At 44.6% G+C, this 18539-nt stretch overlaps 1 protein-coding gene across 3 annotated transcripts in view; it reads left to right on the top strand.

Moving 5' to 3' along the window:
* LOC120032338 (protein kinase C and casein kinase substrate in neurons protein 2-like) overlaps positions 1 to 18479 on the top strand; it is a 36647-nt gene extending 18168 nt beyond the window's left edge. For 2 of the 3 annotated variants that reach the window (XM_038978386.1, XM_038978385.1), the window contains exons 5-11: positions 2372 to 2527; positions 2722 to 2897; positions 3299 to 3419; positions 9274 to 9398; positions 14010 to 14168; positions 15611 to 15801; positions 16110 to 18479. In XM_038978386.1, the coding sequence (XP_038834314.1) occupies positions 2372 to 2527; positions 2722 to 2897; positions 3299 to 3419; positions 9274 to 9398; positions 14010 to 14168; positions 15611 to 15801; positions 16110 to 16222 (1041 nt within the window). In that variant the 3' untranslated portion in view covers positions 16223 to 18479. The remainder of the gene's footprint in view (positions 1 to 2371; positions 2528 to 2721; positions 2898 to 3298; positions 3420 to 9273; positions 9399 to 14009; positions 14169 to 15610; positions 15802 to 16109) is intronic. The other variant, XM_038978387.1, reaches the window with a different exon arrangement.
* Positions 18480 to 18539: the final 60 nt, after the last annotated feature.

Below are 18539 nucleotides of genomic sequence, written 5' to 3'. Positions count from 1 at the left end.
ACCATGGCTTTCAGCCAATCGGCATTCAGGGCTCAAACCACCCAGTTTATATTCCACAAGTTACCACCGGCTAAATCTATGATGTTAAAATGCCTGTTTACTCTGTTCCATCTGACTACGCAATCCACTGTCTCATCAGCCCAGCCAGGCAATTTATCAACTAGATCTCCACTTTAAAAAGCATCTAGACATTATCTCACATTTTCTTTTAGACTAACGTTTCATTTTCTATATAAACTGGCTATTTCATTAGTGTTGGCCATTCATAGGAAGCAGTGGCGTGTAACTTTACACTGGCCACACAGGCAGCTGCTAAGAAAGGGAAGGCCATTGCGTGTCGAACCGGCGCTCAGTTTCTCTGCGGCGCCTTGATTTGTTATGGTGTGGGAAATACACTGGGCTGCTCTGCTGTGCTTTTGGCTAGTAGTAGTGCAGATGAACTGCAGCTTCTGTTCTGCTAATACACAGACACACACATACTCCTACTTGCACAAACCAACACATACACACACACTCAAATGATGTCTGACGTCACTTCTCTGACCTGGGAGTTCTGGAACAGTCCTTTTTTTTCTGTCGTCATTTTAGTAAGCTGTTTAACGGGCTGTAGTTTGTAGTGTACCAGTTTCACAATCGGAGTCTTCCTGGCTGGTGTATGTGTGTGAGATATGTACAATAAGCCTCTTCCTGTTGTCATTGGCCGGTGACAGATTAGTGCAGTATGTGTGAGTTGAGTCAAGGAGGTAATTCATGTACTTGAGGGCCAGACAGAAAGCCAATAGAGAGAGAGAAGATGGAAATGGGCTAACTGTCTTAAAAGAAGAGGGTGGGATGGCCTTGTCTACCACACTCTCATGTTGCATTCTTGTCACATACGCACACAAACAATAACACTGATAGAACACATTCCATATTTAATCTCACACTCCGCCTCTCTATCTTTCTCACACAGACACACACACACAGACACACACACACACACACACACACAGAGCTTCCGTTCTATGATATAATCAGAGCCAATGGCAGACAGGTTGTTCCCTCTGTTCTTTGGCTATGTGGCCTTTTTCAGAGATCACATGATAAGTGGGAGAAGAACATTGCTGCCACTCTATCCCTGTCCCAAAGAACAGGAACTAATGGCCTTGTCCACTTCTCTCATTCCCTAAAAATGTCGGAAGAGGCTTCCGCTTTCCATTTGATGTAGATTGAATCAAAAACCAGCTGTTAGTTGGACAGGTTTTGCCAATCGCCAGAGTTTTTCCTAAGTCTATTTTAGTTTCCACCTCTTTGTTTACCAGAGTCTGAATTGGGTGCTTAGTCTTTGACTTTCATTATTGTATTATTTTGTTACCTTAATCAAGGTATTCTCTTGCCTTTCAAAGACCCCCCGTCACCATTCCTCTCACCTTTATTCTTTTGAAAAAGCATTGTTCCTTAGCAGTGTCAGCCCAGCCAATAAGCCACAGAAGCAGACACTTTTTGGAGGGTTTTATTCCCGCCCCATGGCAAAATGTGTAGAAAGGCAACGAATCCCTTAAACGGTCTCGATATGGCATCGATATGAGTCAAACAGTTATTCTAGTATCAAAAACTGTAAATACTACAAAGTGTAAATATGATAATAGTCTCATCTAAAACGAAGGTTGGAAGATCCGTATGTCACAACCGGTAAATGAAGGTTGGGTTTTGATTTGACGATGTCTGTTTGGCCACTAACATGGGGTGAACAGCTGCGGTGTTTGCGCTCTATTCAATAGCATACAGTGAGACACACCTGCCCAGCAGCTCCGTTTTTGTTTACATGAGACAACATGTTGCACATTTCTTTTACTTGACAAATACTTAACCAAACACCTTAGATGTAAAAATTGCGCAACTTAAACATCCTCTGTCAAAATGAATTACAGATTTCTTGAGTTGTCTTAGATTAATTCTGGGGATTTTAAGGAAGTGAAATAGGCTTCCGTGTCTACAGTGTCTCATGGGGGACAAACACCATTAACCAATTGCAGAATCGGTCAGGAAACATGCCTCCAAGACTGAAAGCTTGTTTTTCTAATGAGCAACAGAAAAACACGAGCCAATCGGCGTGTTCAGTGGCTCTTTTAAAACTGCACATTTCTCTCCACTGCCAAGAGGTGGGCCACTAAATGTTTTGCCTGCGAGGTGGGGGGCCCCCAGACATATCTTGCTTATGGCCCCCAAAAGGCTAGAGCTGGTCTTGTTCCTAAGCTTGTATCTACCACTGTAAGGGTGGAATCATATTGAAAAGTCACTTAGCTACTGCGCGATGCTAACTTGGTTATCCATTGGCTACATAAGCATGATGTTAACCGCTGTACCTTACCTTCTCTGTGCCATATGGCAGATGGAGACGATGAAGAAGGCGTACCACGGGGCCTGTAAGGAAGAGAAGCTGGCCACCAGCCGGGAGAACAACAGCAAGCTGGAGAACAACAGTAACTCTGAGGCCCAGAAGAAACTGCAGGACAAGGTGGAGAAGTGCCAGCAGGAGATGGAGAAGGTAGGGGGGGGGGGGGTTACACTGGTGTAAAATCATCTCTGCGTGGACATGTGTTTTATGTCTATGTTGTGTGTCATAGCTGGAATGTGACTCTGTGACCATTTGAGTATCCTGACAATATGGAGCAAATGTTTCAGCTGTGTGTGTGTGTGTGTGTGTGTGTGTGCTTCCCTGTATGATCCTCTGGGTCCCAGACTAAGGAGCGCTATGAGAAGTCTCTGGAGGAGCTGGACAAGGTGACTCCCCAGTACATGGAGAACATGGAGCAGGTGTTTGAACAATGGCAGCAGTTTGAGGACAAACGCATCACCTTCTTCAAAGCACTTCTGCTGGAAGTCAAGCATCACCTCGACCTCTCCACTAATCACAAGTAAGACTCCTCCACCTCTCCACCAATCACAAGTAGGCTATGACACCTCCACAGGTAGGCTAAGACACCTCCACCTCTCCACCAATGATGAGTAAGACCCCTCCACCTCTCCATATCAATTCCAAATGGACCCCTAGCCTCTGCATCCTAAGCTTCATAGCTTTATTTTCCTTCTGATTGGCTGCTATTCAGTCCTCTTATATCTACAGGAGTGGTTAGGGAGTAGGTGATAAGGGTCCATTTGGATTTGAGGCTCTACAACCCAGATCTACCTAGAGGGGGGGATTTGGGATTGGACATGGTTCACCATCCATCATTAGGGAAATGCTGATGTACCCTCTCGCTCTCTTTCTCTCTTTCTTTCTCTCGCTCTCCTGTCTTCCTCTTCTCTCCCTCTCTAGATTCCAGACAGTCTACCACACGTTGGAGGACACTATCTCTGCTGCTGACGCTGAGGAGGACCTCAAGTGGTTCCGCTCCAACCACGGTCCTGGCATGCCCATGAACTGGCCCCAGTTTGAGGTACGGGGATGAGTGAGAAGGATGGGAGAGAGACAGAGGGGTTTAGCTCCAATGAACTGGCCCCAGTTTGAGGTACGGGGATGAGTGAGAAGGATGGGAGAGAGACAGAGGGGTTTAGCTCCAATGAACTGGCCCCAGTTTGAGGTACACGTATTGGGAGAGTATTGAGAAAATGGGAGAGAGAGAGTGGCTCAGTGTACCTCAAACTCGTTCACTGACATGGTGAGGCAGAGAAGTTATTACATTGGAATTAATAACTCAACAAGATTTATGGCTCTGTGGAAAGATTCCATTGGAACTACTCTTCCCACTCCGCCATTTCTCCCTCTAGGTCAGGGGTGTCTAAGTAATTTTGCCTTGGGGGCTGCATTCTGTCTTCGAGGTCCGAAGGGTCGCGCTGAAAATGTTATTTCCATGTCGTCAGATTTTTTTTTTTAAATAGTCCCCGATTTAGATCTGTTGCGGTGACTGTATTACCGTCACACCAGCGGTCACAAGTCATGAAGGCAGTCAAATTCCACGTGATCGATTAGTCACGGTAATAAGGATCTCCAAGCTCTGATGCTGCTGATGGCATTAGTAGCCTACCAAACTTGCTAACTGCCTGGTACTCGGCACTCTATTGTCCCTCTAATCACTCTGACATCAATGCAAATGTAATATCAAATCAAACACTTGAGAGCCCATGAGCTCATGCTGTGCAACATTTCAATAGGCTATGCAATTGCGAGAAAACGGTGATGACCTCTACTAAAAAGAGGAGACGACTTACCTTTCTATAGGCTAGGCCTACTATATTTATTTTTTTACTTTCCTAATATTAAGCACATTGCTAATGGAACATTTGCGCTTATAGCGTACTACCATGTGCACATTTTTTGCGCTTATAATGTGAAGAAATAGCTAAACGTTGCGTAAAAAAGTTTTTTAATGCTAGTGGTTGTATTAATTTGCGATCTATCGCATCCCACAACTGTCCCAGACTATGTTTGTATTATATATATATATATATTTCTCGCACAGAATAGAATAGGTCAACTTTTGTACTATGGGGATAGTACACTGCTCAAAAAAATAAAGGGAACACTTAAACACAATGTAACTCCAAGTCAATCACACTTCTGTGAAATCAAACTGTCCACTTAGGAAGCAACACTGATTGACAATAAATTTCACATGCTGTTGTGCAAATGGAATAGACAACAGGTGGAAATTATAGGCAATTAGCAAGACACCCCCAATAAAGGAGTGGTTCTGCAGGTGGTGACCACAGACCACTTCTCAGTTCCTATGCTTCCTGGCTGATGTTTTGGTCACTTTTGAATGCTGGCGGTGCTTTCACTCTAGTGGTAGCATGAGATGGAGTCTACAACCCACACAAGTGGCTCAGGTAGTGCAGCTCATCCAGGATGGCACATCAATGCGAGCTGTGGCAAGAAGGTTTGCTGTGTCTGTCAGCGTAGTGTCCAGAGCATGGAGGCGCTACCAGGAGACAGGCCAGTACATCAGGAGACGTGGAGGAGGCCGTAGGAGGGCAACAACCCAGCAGCAGGACCGCTGCCTTTGTGCAAGGAGGAGCACTGCCAGAGCCCTGCAAAATGACCTCCAGCAGGCCACAAATGTGCATGTGTCTGCTCAAACGGTCAGAAACAGACTCCATGAGGGTGGTATGAGGGCCCGACGTCCACAGGTGGGGGTTGTGCTTACAGCCCAACACCGTGCAGGACCTTTGGCATTTGCCAGAGAACACCAAGATTGGCAAATTCGCCACTGGCGCCCTGTGCTCTTCACAGATGAATGCAGGTTCACACGCACATGTGACAGACGTGACAGAGTCTGGAGACGCCGTGGAGAACGTTCTGCTGCCTGCAACATCCTCCAGCATGACCGGTTTGGCGGTGGGTCAGTCATGGTGTGGGGTGGCATTTCTTTGTGGGGCCGCACAGCCCTCCATGTGCTCGCCAGAGGTAGCCTGACTGCCATTAGGTACCGAGATGAGATCCTCAGACCCCTTGTGAGACCATATGCTGGTGCGGTTGGCCCTGGGTTCCTCCTAATGCAAGACAATACTAGACCTCATGTGGCTGGAGTGTGTCAGCAGTTCCTGCAAGAGGAAGGCATTGATGCTATGGACTGGCCCGCCCGTTCCCCAGACCTGAATCCAATTGAGCACATCTGGGACATCATGTCTCGCTCCATCCACCAACGCCACGTTGCACCACAGACTGTCCAGGAGTTGGCGGATGCTTTAGTCCAGATCTGGGAGGAGATCCCTCAGGAGACCATCCACCACCTCATCAGGAGCATGCCCAGGCGTTGTAGGGAGGTCATACAGGCACGTGGAGGCCACACACACTACTGAGCCTCATTTTGACTTGTTCTAAGGACATTACATCAAAGTTGGATCAGCCTATAGTGTGGTTTTCCACTTTAATTTTGAGTGTGACTCCAAATCCAGACCTCCATGGGTTGATACATTTGATTTCCATTGATAATTTTTGTTTGATTTTGTTGTCAGCACATTCAACTATGTAAAGAAAAAAGTTTTTAATAAGAATATTTCATTCATTCAGATCTAGGATGTGTTATTTTAGTGTTCCCTTTATTTTTTTGAGCAGTGTAGATTGACATAGTCTAGTGCTTTTGCTGTTCGTTAGGCCTACTCATCTTGTTGGCTGATAAAGTAAATGTGGACAGTTCCAATATCTTCAATATGCAGCTCGGAATTGGATAAGGATGTGCGCTGTTGCGTCCCCCATGTGTCTTTCTTCACTTGTAGCCTCTGAGAAAGAACCGATCACATGACGGAGCGCGCAGCCCTCCGGGAGAAGGGCACAACGCAAAAGGCATGGATTTTTTTGGGGTGCATTACGGCCACACAAAGGGGATGCCACCATGAAATTCTATGCATTATCAAGTGCTTGTCAAATTGTGAATGAGTGGCTGATGTAGTGTGTACAGCCTGCGCTAAAAACAAAGCAGCACTCATTCCTTTCGAGCAACTTTTTCCAAATCATCATTAGAGTCGCGTCATGCGACCTTTCAATGTATTTCAAAATCAAAACATATAGCCCAACATTTGTAGAACAAGTTACATTAATAACTCTAAATTAAGCATATAGGAATACCTGTTTCTTTGTTAACAGCTCCACACAGAATGTGCGCACTCCCTCATCGCTTGGAGAAAATATCCTTTCTATTTTATTCAGCTTTGTTCAATTGTATTCTTCATACTATAAAATAATGCCATGGAATTCTAAGCAAATATTGTCTGTTAAATGAACTAGTGTAGCCAACACCCATTTGGCATAGCCAGATCAGGACCTAACATACGGACAACTCGGAGTATGCTATTCTGTTAAAAATGTTCTTCATATCATGCTTCTTTAGACCTGTCTAACATAAATAATGGTTTAATTGTGATGGTGCAGGCTATATTACATGGGTTTATTAGACTTTTTAAAATGTATATGTTCTAAAGGTCTGCATCAGTGGCTTGTAGGCTGTGTGTGGAAGCCAGGAGATGCTAAACGTGTTTATGTTAATTAACAGTCAATTACCGTGAGACCGATGGGTATTTGCTTGACAATCACTGGCTGATGAAATTTCGTGACCGCAACAGCCACATCTATCCCCTATACATTTTTTTTAATACATTTTATGCTCCCTGAATGTCTAGTAATTATTAGCGAGCTGGAAGGTCAAGAAACTATATGAATGTAGGTCCATTGACTGTGCACAGTGATTATTAGCGAGCTGGCCCGTCAAGAAACGATGAATATAGATCCATTATATTTTCTACACTGTTTCAATTTGGTTTTAGTCATTATAAAGTGCATTGAGTTCGTCAAGCCATTCGTAGAGCTTTACTTAGAGATATAGTAAGGACATACTGTGACGTGTCGTACCACACAAAAGCCCGTTGTGACAGTGTGCAATCTTCCCCGCGTTTTTCTGTCATTTGATAGGACACACACAGACAGACACCAAACCTGTCTGTCAGGTTGTACCGAATAGTGACTTGTCTTCAATGCGCAGATCGTAACCAGGCTCTATTCAAGAGGAACTGATAGCGCTGTCACAACATAAGGGCATGGAGTATTATTCTGTTGGTGTCAAACCATGTTACAAAACAAAAGATGGAAAAGCAAGTTATGGAACAGACACAATTATTTTTCTATATTACTCTGTACCGTGCTACACTTTATCGCCAATGGGAAGTTGGAGTGTTGAGTTAGGTGTGTTAGTGCTGAGCAAATATGTGCCCCCTGGTATGGATTGAGGAATACTGATTTTGCACCCGCTCTTATCCAGAGTTACTTTATGTAGGTTCATTCAGTAATTAAAAACAAGCATTTGAGTGAGGTAGAATCTCTTCAGAAATCGATGTTCGTAGTGCTAGAAGAAGAGCATTTAAAAGGACCATAACACAAACTCCACATCAACATAACACTAAATGAAGAGCAACGTTAATCACAAGACACCTCTTCATGATCACAGACTAACTGATACTGTGCTTAGATGTGTTCCTTTTGGATGTTAAAGCATTGTTCTTTAAATGGCTGTTCTTTAAATTTTGTTATTTTCCTGTCTTGTCCACACCCCTCCCTGCCCCCCCTCCGTTTGACAGAATGTGGACTGGTCCCACTCCTCTAGGTCCAGACGGTCCATTGTAGTGAGTTCTGCCTGGGAAGGACTATTCTATCACCGTGGTTCCTGGGGGGAGGGTCATTTACCTCACTCTCCTTCCTCTGTTTGCGTTTTCTCTCTGTGTGTCTGTGTGTGTTCGGTTTATGTGCCCATTCTGGCCCTCCTAATGCTTTACGAGGAGCACCTGAAAACACACAAGGAAATGCGCACACACACGCACAAGTCTGTCTGATGAATGGCCTCGTCACCACGTCTGTCGTGTATGACCCATGTGGGGATGTGCGTGACTACCCCTCCCTTCCTCCCCCTGTCTCATCCTATGGATGTTTGTCTTCCTGGATGTCTGTATTCCAGAAGACTCCTTCTCTCATCTTTCTCTCATTCAGAGTTCCTCTCTTTAACCTTTCACCCTGTGGTGACCTCTGACCTCGTGTCAGCTCCTGTGAACCCTGCAGGGGGTCACATGATGCCTGCCAGGTCGTGTGATGTAATTTGACCCTAAGGGTTCACCAGTCAGGCCCTCAGACTGACCTTTGAACTTTGTTATATCTGTGGGAACAGGGAGTGACTTGGGAAAACGTAGAACTATAAGTGAAATGTAACCTCTAGAGCTGTAGTGAGTCTAGGGCCCTCCTGAACACAGCCCCTGTCCTTCTGTGGATAGAGTTGCAGTATTGGACTATGTTAAAGTGTGTGTGTCTCTGTGGGCCTGAATTGGGACAAGGTTCTCCTAATGTTGGGATGAGGTTCTATTGGCTTTGGTTGGGATGATGTTTTGATTCAAGCCCACTCCTTAGCTTCTGGTGGAGGTTTGTGATGGCTCGGTGCTATGTCTGTCTTTATGGTGATGGATGTGTTTTTCTTAACTACACACACACACACACACACACACACACACACTGTTTCAGTACTCCACAGCCCTGGTCTTCAGTGTTTAGTCACAGCCTGAGAAACGTTTGCCTAACGTTACCTAGTGATTGTGTTAGTTAGAGCATCGGAACTTCCAATGAGTGTGCGCCTGGGTGTAAGTGTGTGCATTATTTCAGTGCTTGTCCTTTGTGTAGTATTGTTGCTAAGACAAGCAGTTTTAGTTACTAATGTTTGAACATTGATGCTGAATCTGTTGAGCTGAGCATGTGACTCATGTTCATCTGTGTCCAAGGGTGCGTGACTCTAATCGTGTGTGTGTGTGTGTGTGTGTCAGGACTGGTCCATAGATTTGAACCGTACACTGAGTCGGCGAGAGACTAAGAAGAAGCCCTCCGAGGGAGTCACCCTGACGGGCATCAGCCAAATGGAAGAGCAGCAGGCAGCCAAGAGCAGCAGCAGGTAACCACACACACACACACACACACACACACACACACACACACACACACACACACACACACTGTCAGGAAGTGGGAAGACATTTCTCAAGGTGCAGTAGAAATGTGTCAGAAGGCCAGTGAAAGAATGTAGCTTCCAATACTCTCTTACCACTGCTGCACACGTTCCACACACCGCTTCCACATCTAAACATCATAGTTACTGTTCCCCCACAAGACTCTCTGCACACGTTCCACATCTAAACATCATAGTTACTGTTCCCCCACAAGACTCTGCACACGTTCCACACACCGCTTCCACATCTAAACATCATAGTTACTGTTCCCCCACAAGACTCTCTACACACGTTCCACACACCGCTTCCACATCTAAACATCATAGTTACTGTTCCCCCACAAGACTCTGCACACGTTCCACACACCGCTTCCACATCTAAACATCATAGTTACTGTTCCCCCACAAGACTCTCTGCACACGTTCCACACACCGCTTCCACATCTAAACATCATAGTTACTGTTCCCCCACAAGACTCTCTACACACGTTCCACACTTCCACATCTAAACATCATAGTTACTGTTCCCCCACAAGACTCTCTGCACACGTTCCACATCTAAACATCATAGTTACTGTTCCCCCACAAGACTCTCTGCACACGTTCCACACACCGCTTCCACATCTAAACATCATAGTTACTGTTCCCCCACAAGACTCTCTGCACACGTTCCACATCTAAACATCATAGTTACTGTTCCCCCACAAGACTCTCTGCACACGTTCCACACACCGCTTCCACATCTAAACATCATAGTTACTGTTCCCCCACAAGACTCTCTGCACACGTTCCACACACCGCTTCCACATCTAAACATCATAGTTACTGTTCCCCCACAAGACTCTCTACACACGTTCCACACCACTTCCACATCTAAACATCATAGTTACTGTTCCCCCACAAGACTCTCTACACACGTTCCACACCACTTCCACATCTAAACATCATAGTTACTGTTCCCCCACAAGACTCTCTGCACACGTTCCACACACCGCTTCCACATCTAAACATCATAGTTACTGTTCCCCCACAAGACTCTCTACACACGTTCCACACCACTTCCACATCTAAACATCATAGTTACTGTTCCCCCACAAGACTCTCTACACACGTTCCACACCACTTCCACATCTAAACATCATAGTTACTGTTCCCCCACAAGACTCTCTGCACACGTTCCACACCACATCTAAACATCATAGTTACTGTTCCCCCACAAGACTCTCTGCACACGTTCCACACACCGCTTCCACATCTAAACATCATAGTTACTGTTCCCCCACAAGACTCTCTGCACACGTTCCACACCACTTCCACATCTAAACATCATAGTTACTGTTCCCCCACAAGACTCTCTGCACACGTTCCACACACCGCTTCCACATCTAAACATCATAGTTACTGTTCCCCCACAAGACTCTCTGCACACGTTCCACACACCGCTTCCACATCTAAACATCATAGTTACTGTTCCCCCACAAGACTCTCTACACACGTTCCACACCACTTCCACATCTAAACATCATAGTTACTGTTCCCCCACAAGACTCTCTGCACACGTTCCACATCTAAACATCATAGTTACTGTTCCCCCACAAGACTCTCTGCACACGTTCCACACCACATCTAAACATCATAGTTACTGTTCCCCCACAAGACTCTCTGCACACGTTCCACATCTAAACATCATAGTTACTGTTCCCCCACAAGACTCTCTGCACACGTTCCACATCTAAACATCATAGTTACTGTTCCCCCACAAGACTCTCTGCACACGTTCCACACCACTTCCACATCTAAACATCATAGTTACTGTTCCCCCACAAGACTCTCTACACACGTTCCACACACCGCTTCCACATCTAAACATCATAGTTACTGTTCCCCCACAAGACTCTCTGCACACGTTCCACACCACTTCCACATCTAAACATCATAGTTACTGTTCCCCCACAAGACTCTCTGCACACGTTCCACACACCGCTTCCACATCTAAACATCATAGTTACTGTTCCCCCACAAGACTCTCTGCACACGTTCCACACCACATCTAAACATCATAGTTACTGTTCCCCCACAAGACTCTCTGCACACGTTCCACATCTAAACATCATAGTTACTGTTCCCCCACAAGACTCTGCACACGTTCCACACACCGCTTCCACATCTAAACATCATAGTTACTGTTCCCCCACAAGACTCTCTGCACACGTTCCACACCGCTTCCACATCTAAACATCATAGTTACTGTTCCCCCACAAGACTCTCTGCACACGTTCCACACACCGCTTCCACATCTAAACATCATAGTTACTGTTCCCCCACAAGACTCTGCACACGTTCCACACACCGCTTCCACATCTAAACATCATAGTTACTGTTCCCCCACAAGACTCTCTGCACACGTTCCACACCACTTCCACATCTAAACATCATAGTTACTGTTCCCCCACAAGACTCTCTGCACACGTTCCACACCACTTCCACATCTAAACATCATAGTTACTGTTCCCCCACAACAAGGCTCTCTGCCGCTGATCGGGAACGCTGGTAAAGCATTCCGGAGAAAAGCCTTTGGAATGATGTCCTCCACCACTGAGTTGTTGCGATGGTCACAGTAAACATTCCTGTAACAAGCCCTGAGAAAACAGAAGTGCCCCACTGACTGTAAAGGTTGCACACTGGTGAATTTACGCCAAACATGAGCCCATGGTGTGTGTAGGGTGGGTACTGGGGTAGTGTGTGTGTGTGTGTAGGGTGGGTACTGGGGGAGTGTGTTAGTGGGCGCTGGAGGAGTGTGAGGGGAGTTAATGAGAAGAATGTGGGGCACGCAAAGCATTTGACCCTTTGGTATCCGTCAGATGTGCATATAGCTAAACATGGGTCTGCCTCGCCCTACCAGCATAAGAGACACGTACTCTGTCACTTCTACTGTACTGTAGGCTATATCTGTGTCTACAGGGGTGAAGGTGAGTGTGTGTCGATCAAGATTAGTTGTACTTACAGTGGAAATTCATTTTCACAGCTCACGAAAACACAAACAATAGACTGAACAAACAATGGCCATATAAGGAAAAGGGGTTAAGAGTGAAATTCTTGTCAGGACCGAGGTATAACTTCACTCCTTCCTTATCATGTTCATGCATTGAGAGTTGGTCCACATTTCTGCGCTATAGCAAAATCAGAGATACAACCACTTCAAGGGGTAGTACATCTATCTAGCTGTCCCCCTTAAAGGGATAGTACATCTATCTAGCTATCCCTCTTAAATTGATAGTTTACTGCTATATGGCATTTTATAATTTGCTCACTTTAAATGTTGTTTATGGGCAACTAACTAACCAGTATTACGCTATATATATATATATCTCTCTCTCTACAAAGAACACTTGTGCCTATCACCAAAAAGCAGGCTGATATTGGTCTGAGACCTAATATAACATCATTAAGAATGTGTGAACATCTTCTCAGTCTTTTTTTCTGACTTCTGTCAACCAGTTACATTGTTGCCACCGTTCAGTGTTTGGTGTTTCAACTCCTCTGAGAGAGAGAGATGTGGTTATCTCAGAGAGAGTGGCGCCGTGACTGTCAATAAAGGTGTCCACAGTGCAGTGACGTTGTGATTGGACAGATGGCTACTAAGTGCCATGGTCCAACTGCACTGTAAACATACGATGTACATACAACACTACAATGGGTTCCTGGTTGAAGTTGTCTCTAAGCACAGGTCTAGGGATCAGCTTACCTTCCCCAAAGCCGAAACTTAACTGTTAGGGGGGGAATACAAAACTGACCGTAGATCAATGTCTAGGGTGACTTTATCATAATTCGTTCTCACAACAGACTAGTGTGGAATTCCAAATCTACCCCCAGCCTCTAACCCAAGGTACTTCTCTAGATAATATTTTTATTTTAAAGATAGGTGTCACTAATTTGATAATACTTTGACCTAGCCAATCAGAGGGCAAAATGGAGCTATTGCCATATTGGTTTAAGCAACCTGCCCCCCTCAGATCTACCTGAAGTGTCTAGGGAAATGGGCTATTATATGGGTCAAATTGGAATTCAGAATGAATTCCTGGTGAAGTGAGGTGTGACCGTTTTCTCAACCCCAGAGCGTATCAGCTGGGGAAAACACTGATAAAATGATCGTAAAAGCATCAGTGAGATTGTAGAAGAGGAATTGGTGAAGGTGTATACATGTTGTGTGTATGGGAAACTGACCATTTCTTATTTGTTAACTGAACATGCTTATTTTGTGACTGTGTCCTAGTGTCACGATGCATGTCTAAAAACCATACATACCCAGCGTTGCCTCGTCAGTGTCCTCAGACTGGTCATGTGTTTTTTCTCACAATGCTCATATGGTCTATTTGATTGGTTATGGTTGGAAGTGTCACTTGTGTACAAGTTGTGTGTCCGTTATGTCTTAAACCCTCATATCCGAAGGTTTTCGATTCAGCTTTTGGTGTCTGGATTCAAGGTGTGTATGTGTACGAGTATGTGTTTTTGGGGTGTACGTGTGTGTGTCACAAATGCCTCTCTCCGTGTCGTCAGCCTGACTGTGCCCACTAGCACAGAGCCGGTGGGTTCGAACCCCTTCGAGGATGACGACGACGAGGATCTCCAGGGGACCGTGAAGGAACAGCCCACTGTCGTCAACAACAACAACAACAGCAGTCCGCTCAATGTCAAAAAAGTGGAGGAAGTGAAAACGTTGGTGAAAGAGAGACCCTCTCCCTCCTTTTCTTCCCTCTCTCCCTCTTCTCTCCCTCAGTCTTTGGGTGAATTTAGTATTTTAGTGTCACACACGTGTTTCTCAGGGTTGCACGTGTTTGTTCCAGCCCAGCACTAGCACACAGGGCTTGCTGATTAGTTGAGTAGTGGAACCAGGTGAGCTAGTGCTGGGCTAAAACAGAAATGTGCACCCCTGAGAAACACTTGAATAACACACTATTGAGGCACACCCTTCCTGTCCTCATCTGTATTTTTCCCTTCACTCTTTCCTGTTATTCTTCCTCTCTTTTCCATTACTTCTCTTTTATTCCTCTCCTCATCTATCCTTGTCCCCTTCCTCTCCTCCCTTTTCCCTCTCTCCCTCTGTTGTCACCCCTCCTTTCTTTTTTCTCTCTCTTTTTCTACCTCTCCCCTTTCCCCCTTTCTCCTTCCCTCTCCCTGGCTAGCGGCAGGCTGTGTTACGGTGCATGGACTCTCAGTGAGCGATCACACCAAACCTACATTAGTCATCACTCCTAATAGTGCCAAGTCCTGCAGAGCATTCTTTCTGTGTGTATGTGTGTATTTTTCCTGTCTGTGTTTACTTTACAGTCAGGTCTGTTGCAAGTTGGAACTTAAAAATACAATTTCTATAGAATTTAGACTTTTAAACAAAAGGCTGTCTACAACTTGGTGAGGAAACCTATATTGGGTCCTGTTTTACATTAGGTCTGATATTGACTCAAGGCAGGACAGAGAAACTAGCACTCATAAAGTCAACGGTGTGTGTCAGTCTCTCTAGCGTAAAGCAGGAACTATGAGATGCCATAGGTGTTTGAGTGTACCAACTGCAAGAGTCTGACTGTAACCTGGCTTCAGAGAGCGTGTGTGCGTGAGGATGTGTGTGTGTGTTTCATGGGTTTTCTGACTGGGGAAGAAGGGTGTTTGTTCATCTGAGTACTCTACATCTACCTCCCTCTAGTGGTGGATGGGGTGAACTCCAACCATGCTTTTGTACTGTACTTGTGTCATTGTGTTGCCTTGCCTTACATCAGCACTCTCTGTGTGTCCACTCCCAAGTGGTGTCAAAGCAAACTCACAAATCCATTCGCCAACAAAACCTCACAGCATTGGTTTTCTAAAAAGGCATGTTTTTACCCCATTGGCTGATTTGAGAGAGGAAGGGGGAAACCTATAGACTGAAAGACTATGTATCCGGGCGGATTCGGAGATGCATTTGCTGGGCCTTCTACGTATTGTGCTGTACTCTACATTGGTGTTGTTGTTTTTATGCCCCCCTCCTCCGGGCCCTATTAACTCTTTTTGTTCCCGCTTCTCTCGCCTGGCATGCTGGATTGTCCAATCTGTGTGTGAGCAGGGCATGATTGACAAGTAACATTTTCAAATTCCCCTTATGTTGATTGCTGCCTCTGTCTGTTCAGCGCCAGCACTGTGGAGAAGTCGCAAGAGTGGTCAGATGAGGAGACTGGGGTGAACCCGTTTTCCATTGAGGACGCCAACGGCGATGGGAACCCGTTTGAGGTGGAGCCGGCGTCCTCGGGGGTGTCTGTGGCCGTGCGTGCCCTTTACGAATACGAAGGACAGGAGCAGGATGAACTCAGCTTCAAAGCAGGTGTGTGTGTGAATACACGAAAGACTATGCAAGTTAAGAGACCCCTGCCCTCTCCCCCTATTCTCGAGTCTGCTGTCCTGTATGACTGCTAAGTGAAAGGACTGGATGTCTCCACCAGTCTTCTTTTACTTGCCATGTCCTGTCAGATCAGTTATCTATGACAATTAAAACACAGAGAAAAGTGAGTGAGGCTGAGTTGAGTCACAAATCCTTTTTGAAGCTGCTCAACAGAAAGACATGCTCATCTACCACCTTCTTTCCACATAATCATCTGTCCATTCCTCCCTGTTTCCCTTTTTGTCCTGAAGGCGAGGAGTTCACCAAGATAGGAAACGAGGACGACCAGGGCTGGTGCAGAGGGCGCCTGAAAGACGGCGTGGTGGGCCTGTACCCCGCCAACTACGTAGAAGACATCCAGTAATGACAGAGCGAGGGACGAGGAGGAAAACGAGAGAGGATGGGGTGAAGAGGAGAAAGAAAGTGGAGGAGATGGGTGGGCAGGGCAGGCCTCGCATTCGCCCCTCTCACCCTACGTGGTAGAGGCTGGCCGCAGTGTGTGTGTGTGTGTGTGAAAGGGGTGGCAGAAGGAAGGGGTTTGCCCATCGAAGGGTTGTAGCTCTCTCTGTTGTATCTTCCTGGATCCCATGTCGTTAAGCACAAATCTTCCTACTACGGCCTGCTCTCGTTGTCAGCCTTTATGATGGGACACCCAGTACAGAGTCTAAAGCCAGCTACAAAAGCAAATGTTACTTAAAGCCATTACTGTTACAGAAAAAATATATAAAAAGCTATTTGAAACGTGTAACCTTCCAATTGTAGCTTGAAGTTATGAAGACATTGAAAGAATAAACTGATTTAAAAGATGTGAACAGACATGGGAGAAGATATACATGTGTCCCATTCACGAGGTCTAGCACATTTTAGATTTGATTTGAAACTGATTGGAGACCTAAAAGTAATTTCAGTTGAATCTTTTAATTAATTTTTGTCATAGACAATTGGTGATACATATTTTTAGTTCTATAGATCTGATTCTATTGCAACACCAATTTGGAGTCCAGGATCCGATTTGGAAGTCTTATGTTGAAATAAGGTGAATTCGTAATTGCATGTTATTTCTTACGCTGTTTTGTGTCCTTCACCCCATCCTTTTGACAGTAATCAAGGTTTTATTTTTTTTCACATGAAAGCCATTTGTCTGAAATATCAGAACCTACAGCCCCGTTTTCTTATTTGACTTTTCAAATATTTTGAGAAAAGGGCTTGGAATTCATGGCAGTGCCGGTTCAGAACAATTGTCTTTCTTATCTGATGCCTATAGTTCAGATTTGTCAAGTTTTGTTATGCCTTTTTGTATTTTAAATCTGATTTATGTTTTGCTCAGCGAATAGTTGCTGAATGAGAGAAACCGATATGATTAATTAAATCCAGTTGTTCCACCGTCACCAACCAGCCTGGTCTCAGAGCATTTCATATTATTCTGTAAATGCTCTGATACCATGTTGCGCCAAACCACATTTTAATAATAAGTGATGCACTCATAAGGTTTCCTGTAACCTTTACCCCTCAACTTTAATTGATTGTATATTCATTAATTGTTTCATTGTATTGGCTCACCTATTGATTGTACACGGTTGCTGGTCATTTTAGTATCGGGGACATTCACCAGGGCGCATAGGGTGCCATTTGTGACAGCCTCTATTCACTCAATTGACTTCACATTCTGTTGGTAGATTTTTACATCATGTGGATGTTGTTTTTTCTTTCCACACTGAATGTTGGGCAATAAGGTGTGTCACTTGAAGCTAGGAGCTTTAGCTGTAGCTTGCACTGGATGTCCGATTCAAAGCTTTGGGAGAATATACTTTTTTTTGTGGCAGCGAAACAATGTTGCACATTCAGCAATAAAAACCACAGCATTTACTGTTTTTCACAAACTAGAGGGTCCGATTTAATAAAAGTATGTTTGCATGTAAATAGCGAGGAACCTACGAACAAATTAAGCAGTTATAGATTAGGGAGTTGTGATTTGGAAATCAAAGACTGTTAATTTATGAGATGCCTTAAGTGCTTTTGTTCTCTGTCAGATGAAATGCTGTGATCGGAAACAAATCCGTTTGTACAATTTTATGTTTTATGGCGAATGTCTCGCGAATTTGCTGTCTTGTTGCATTTGTAAATATAATTTAATATTTCCAGAGGGGCCAGAGCCTACTTATGATAAGTAATTGACAAATAACTGTGAGATTATATTTCTCATTTTCTTTTAAAAGTTAATGATTGACACACACACGTCCATTACCAGTATTGGCAAACTATCTGTTATTTAGGACCTATCCCAATTCCCGTCTCTAGTATAGGTTTCTCCTATTGGGAGTTGACGATTTGGCTCTTACATTGTTGTGAGTGCATTCTTTAGCAAACACTGTTTATGCATGATGCTCCTGGAAATAACCCCTACATTTTATGCCTACAACCGCATAGCGAGAGAAAGATCGATTTGGTTTGATATTAGTTTTCTGTCAGTATGAGAGGTTATGCTGTGCGTTTCAGGTCATGAGATGTATATCATTGGTTTCAGGTCATGCCATCAACAGAACACCGCAGCAGCTTTACTTGCACAACTCAGTTTGCCAATGTTGTCCCACAGCATACATTATAAATGAATTGAACGAAAAGAGAAGTTTCACTGTTATTTTTTTTCTTCAATTAAACATACAGTATCAAGGATAATAGAA

This window comes from Salvelinus namaycush, chromosome 38 (assembly GCF_016432855.1).
Source record: "Salvelinus namaycush isolate Seneca chromosome 38, SaNama_1.0, whole genome shotgun sequence".
In the NCBI taxonomy this organism is placed as follows: domain Eukaryota; kingdom Metazoa; phylum Chordata; class Actinopteri; order Salmoniformes; family Salmonidae; genus Salvelinus; species Salvelinus namaycush.
This window is presented reverse-complemented; position numbering and strand designations above follow the sequence as displayed.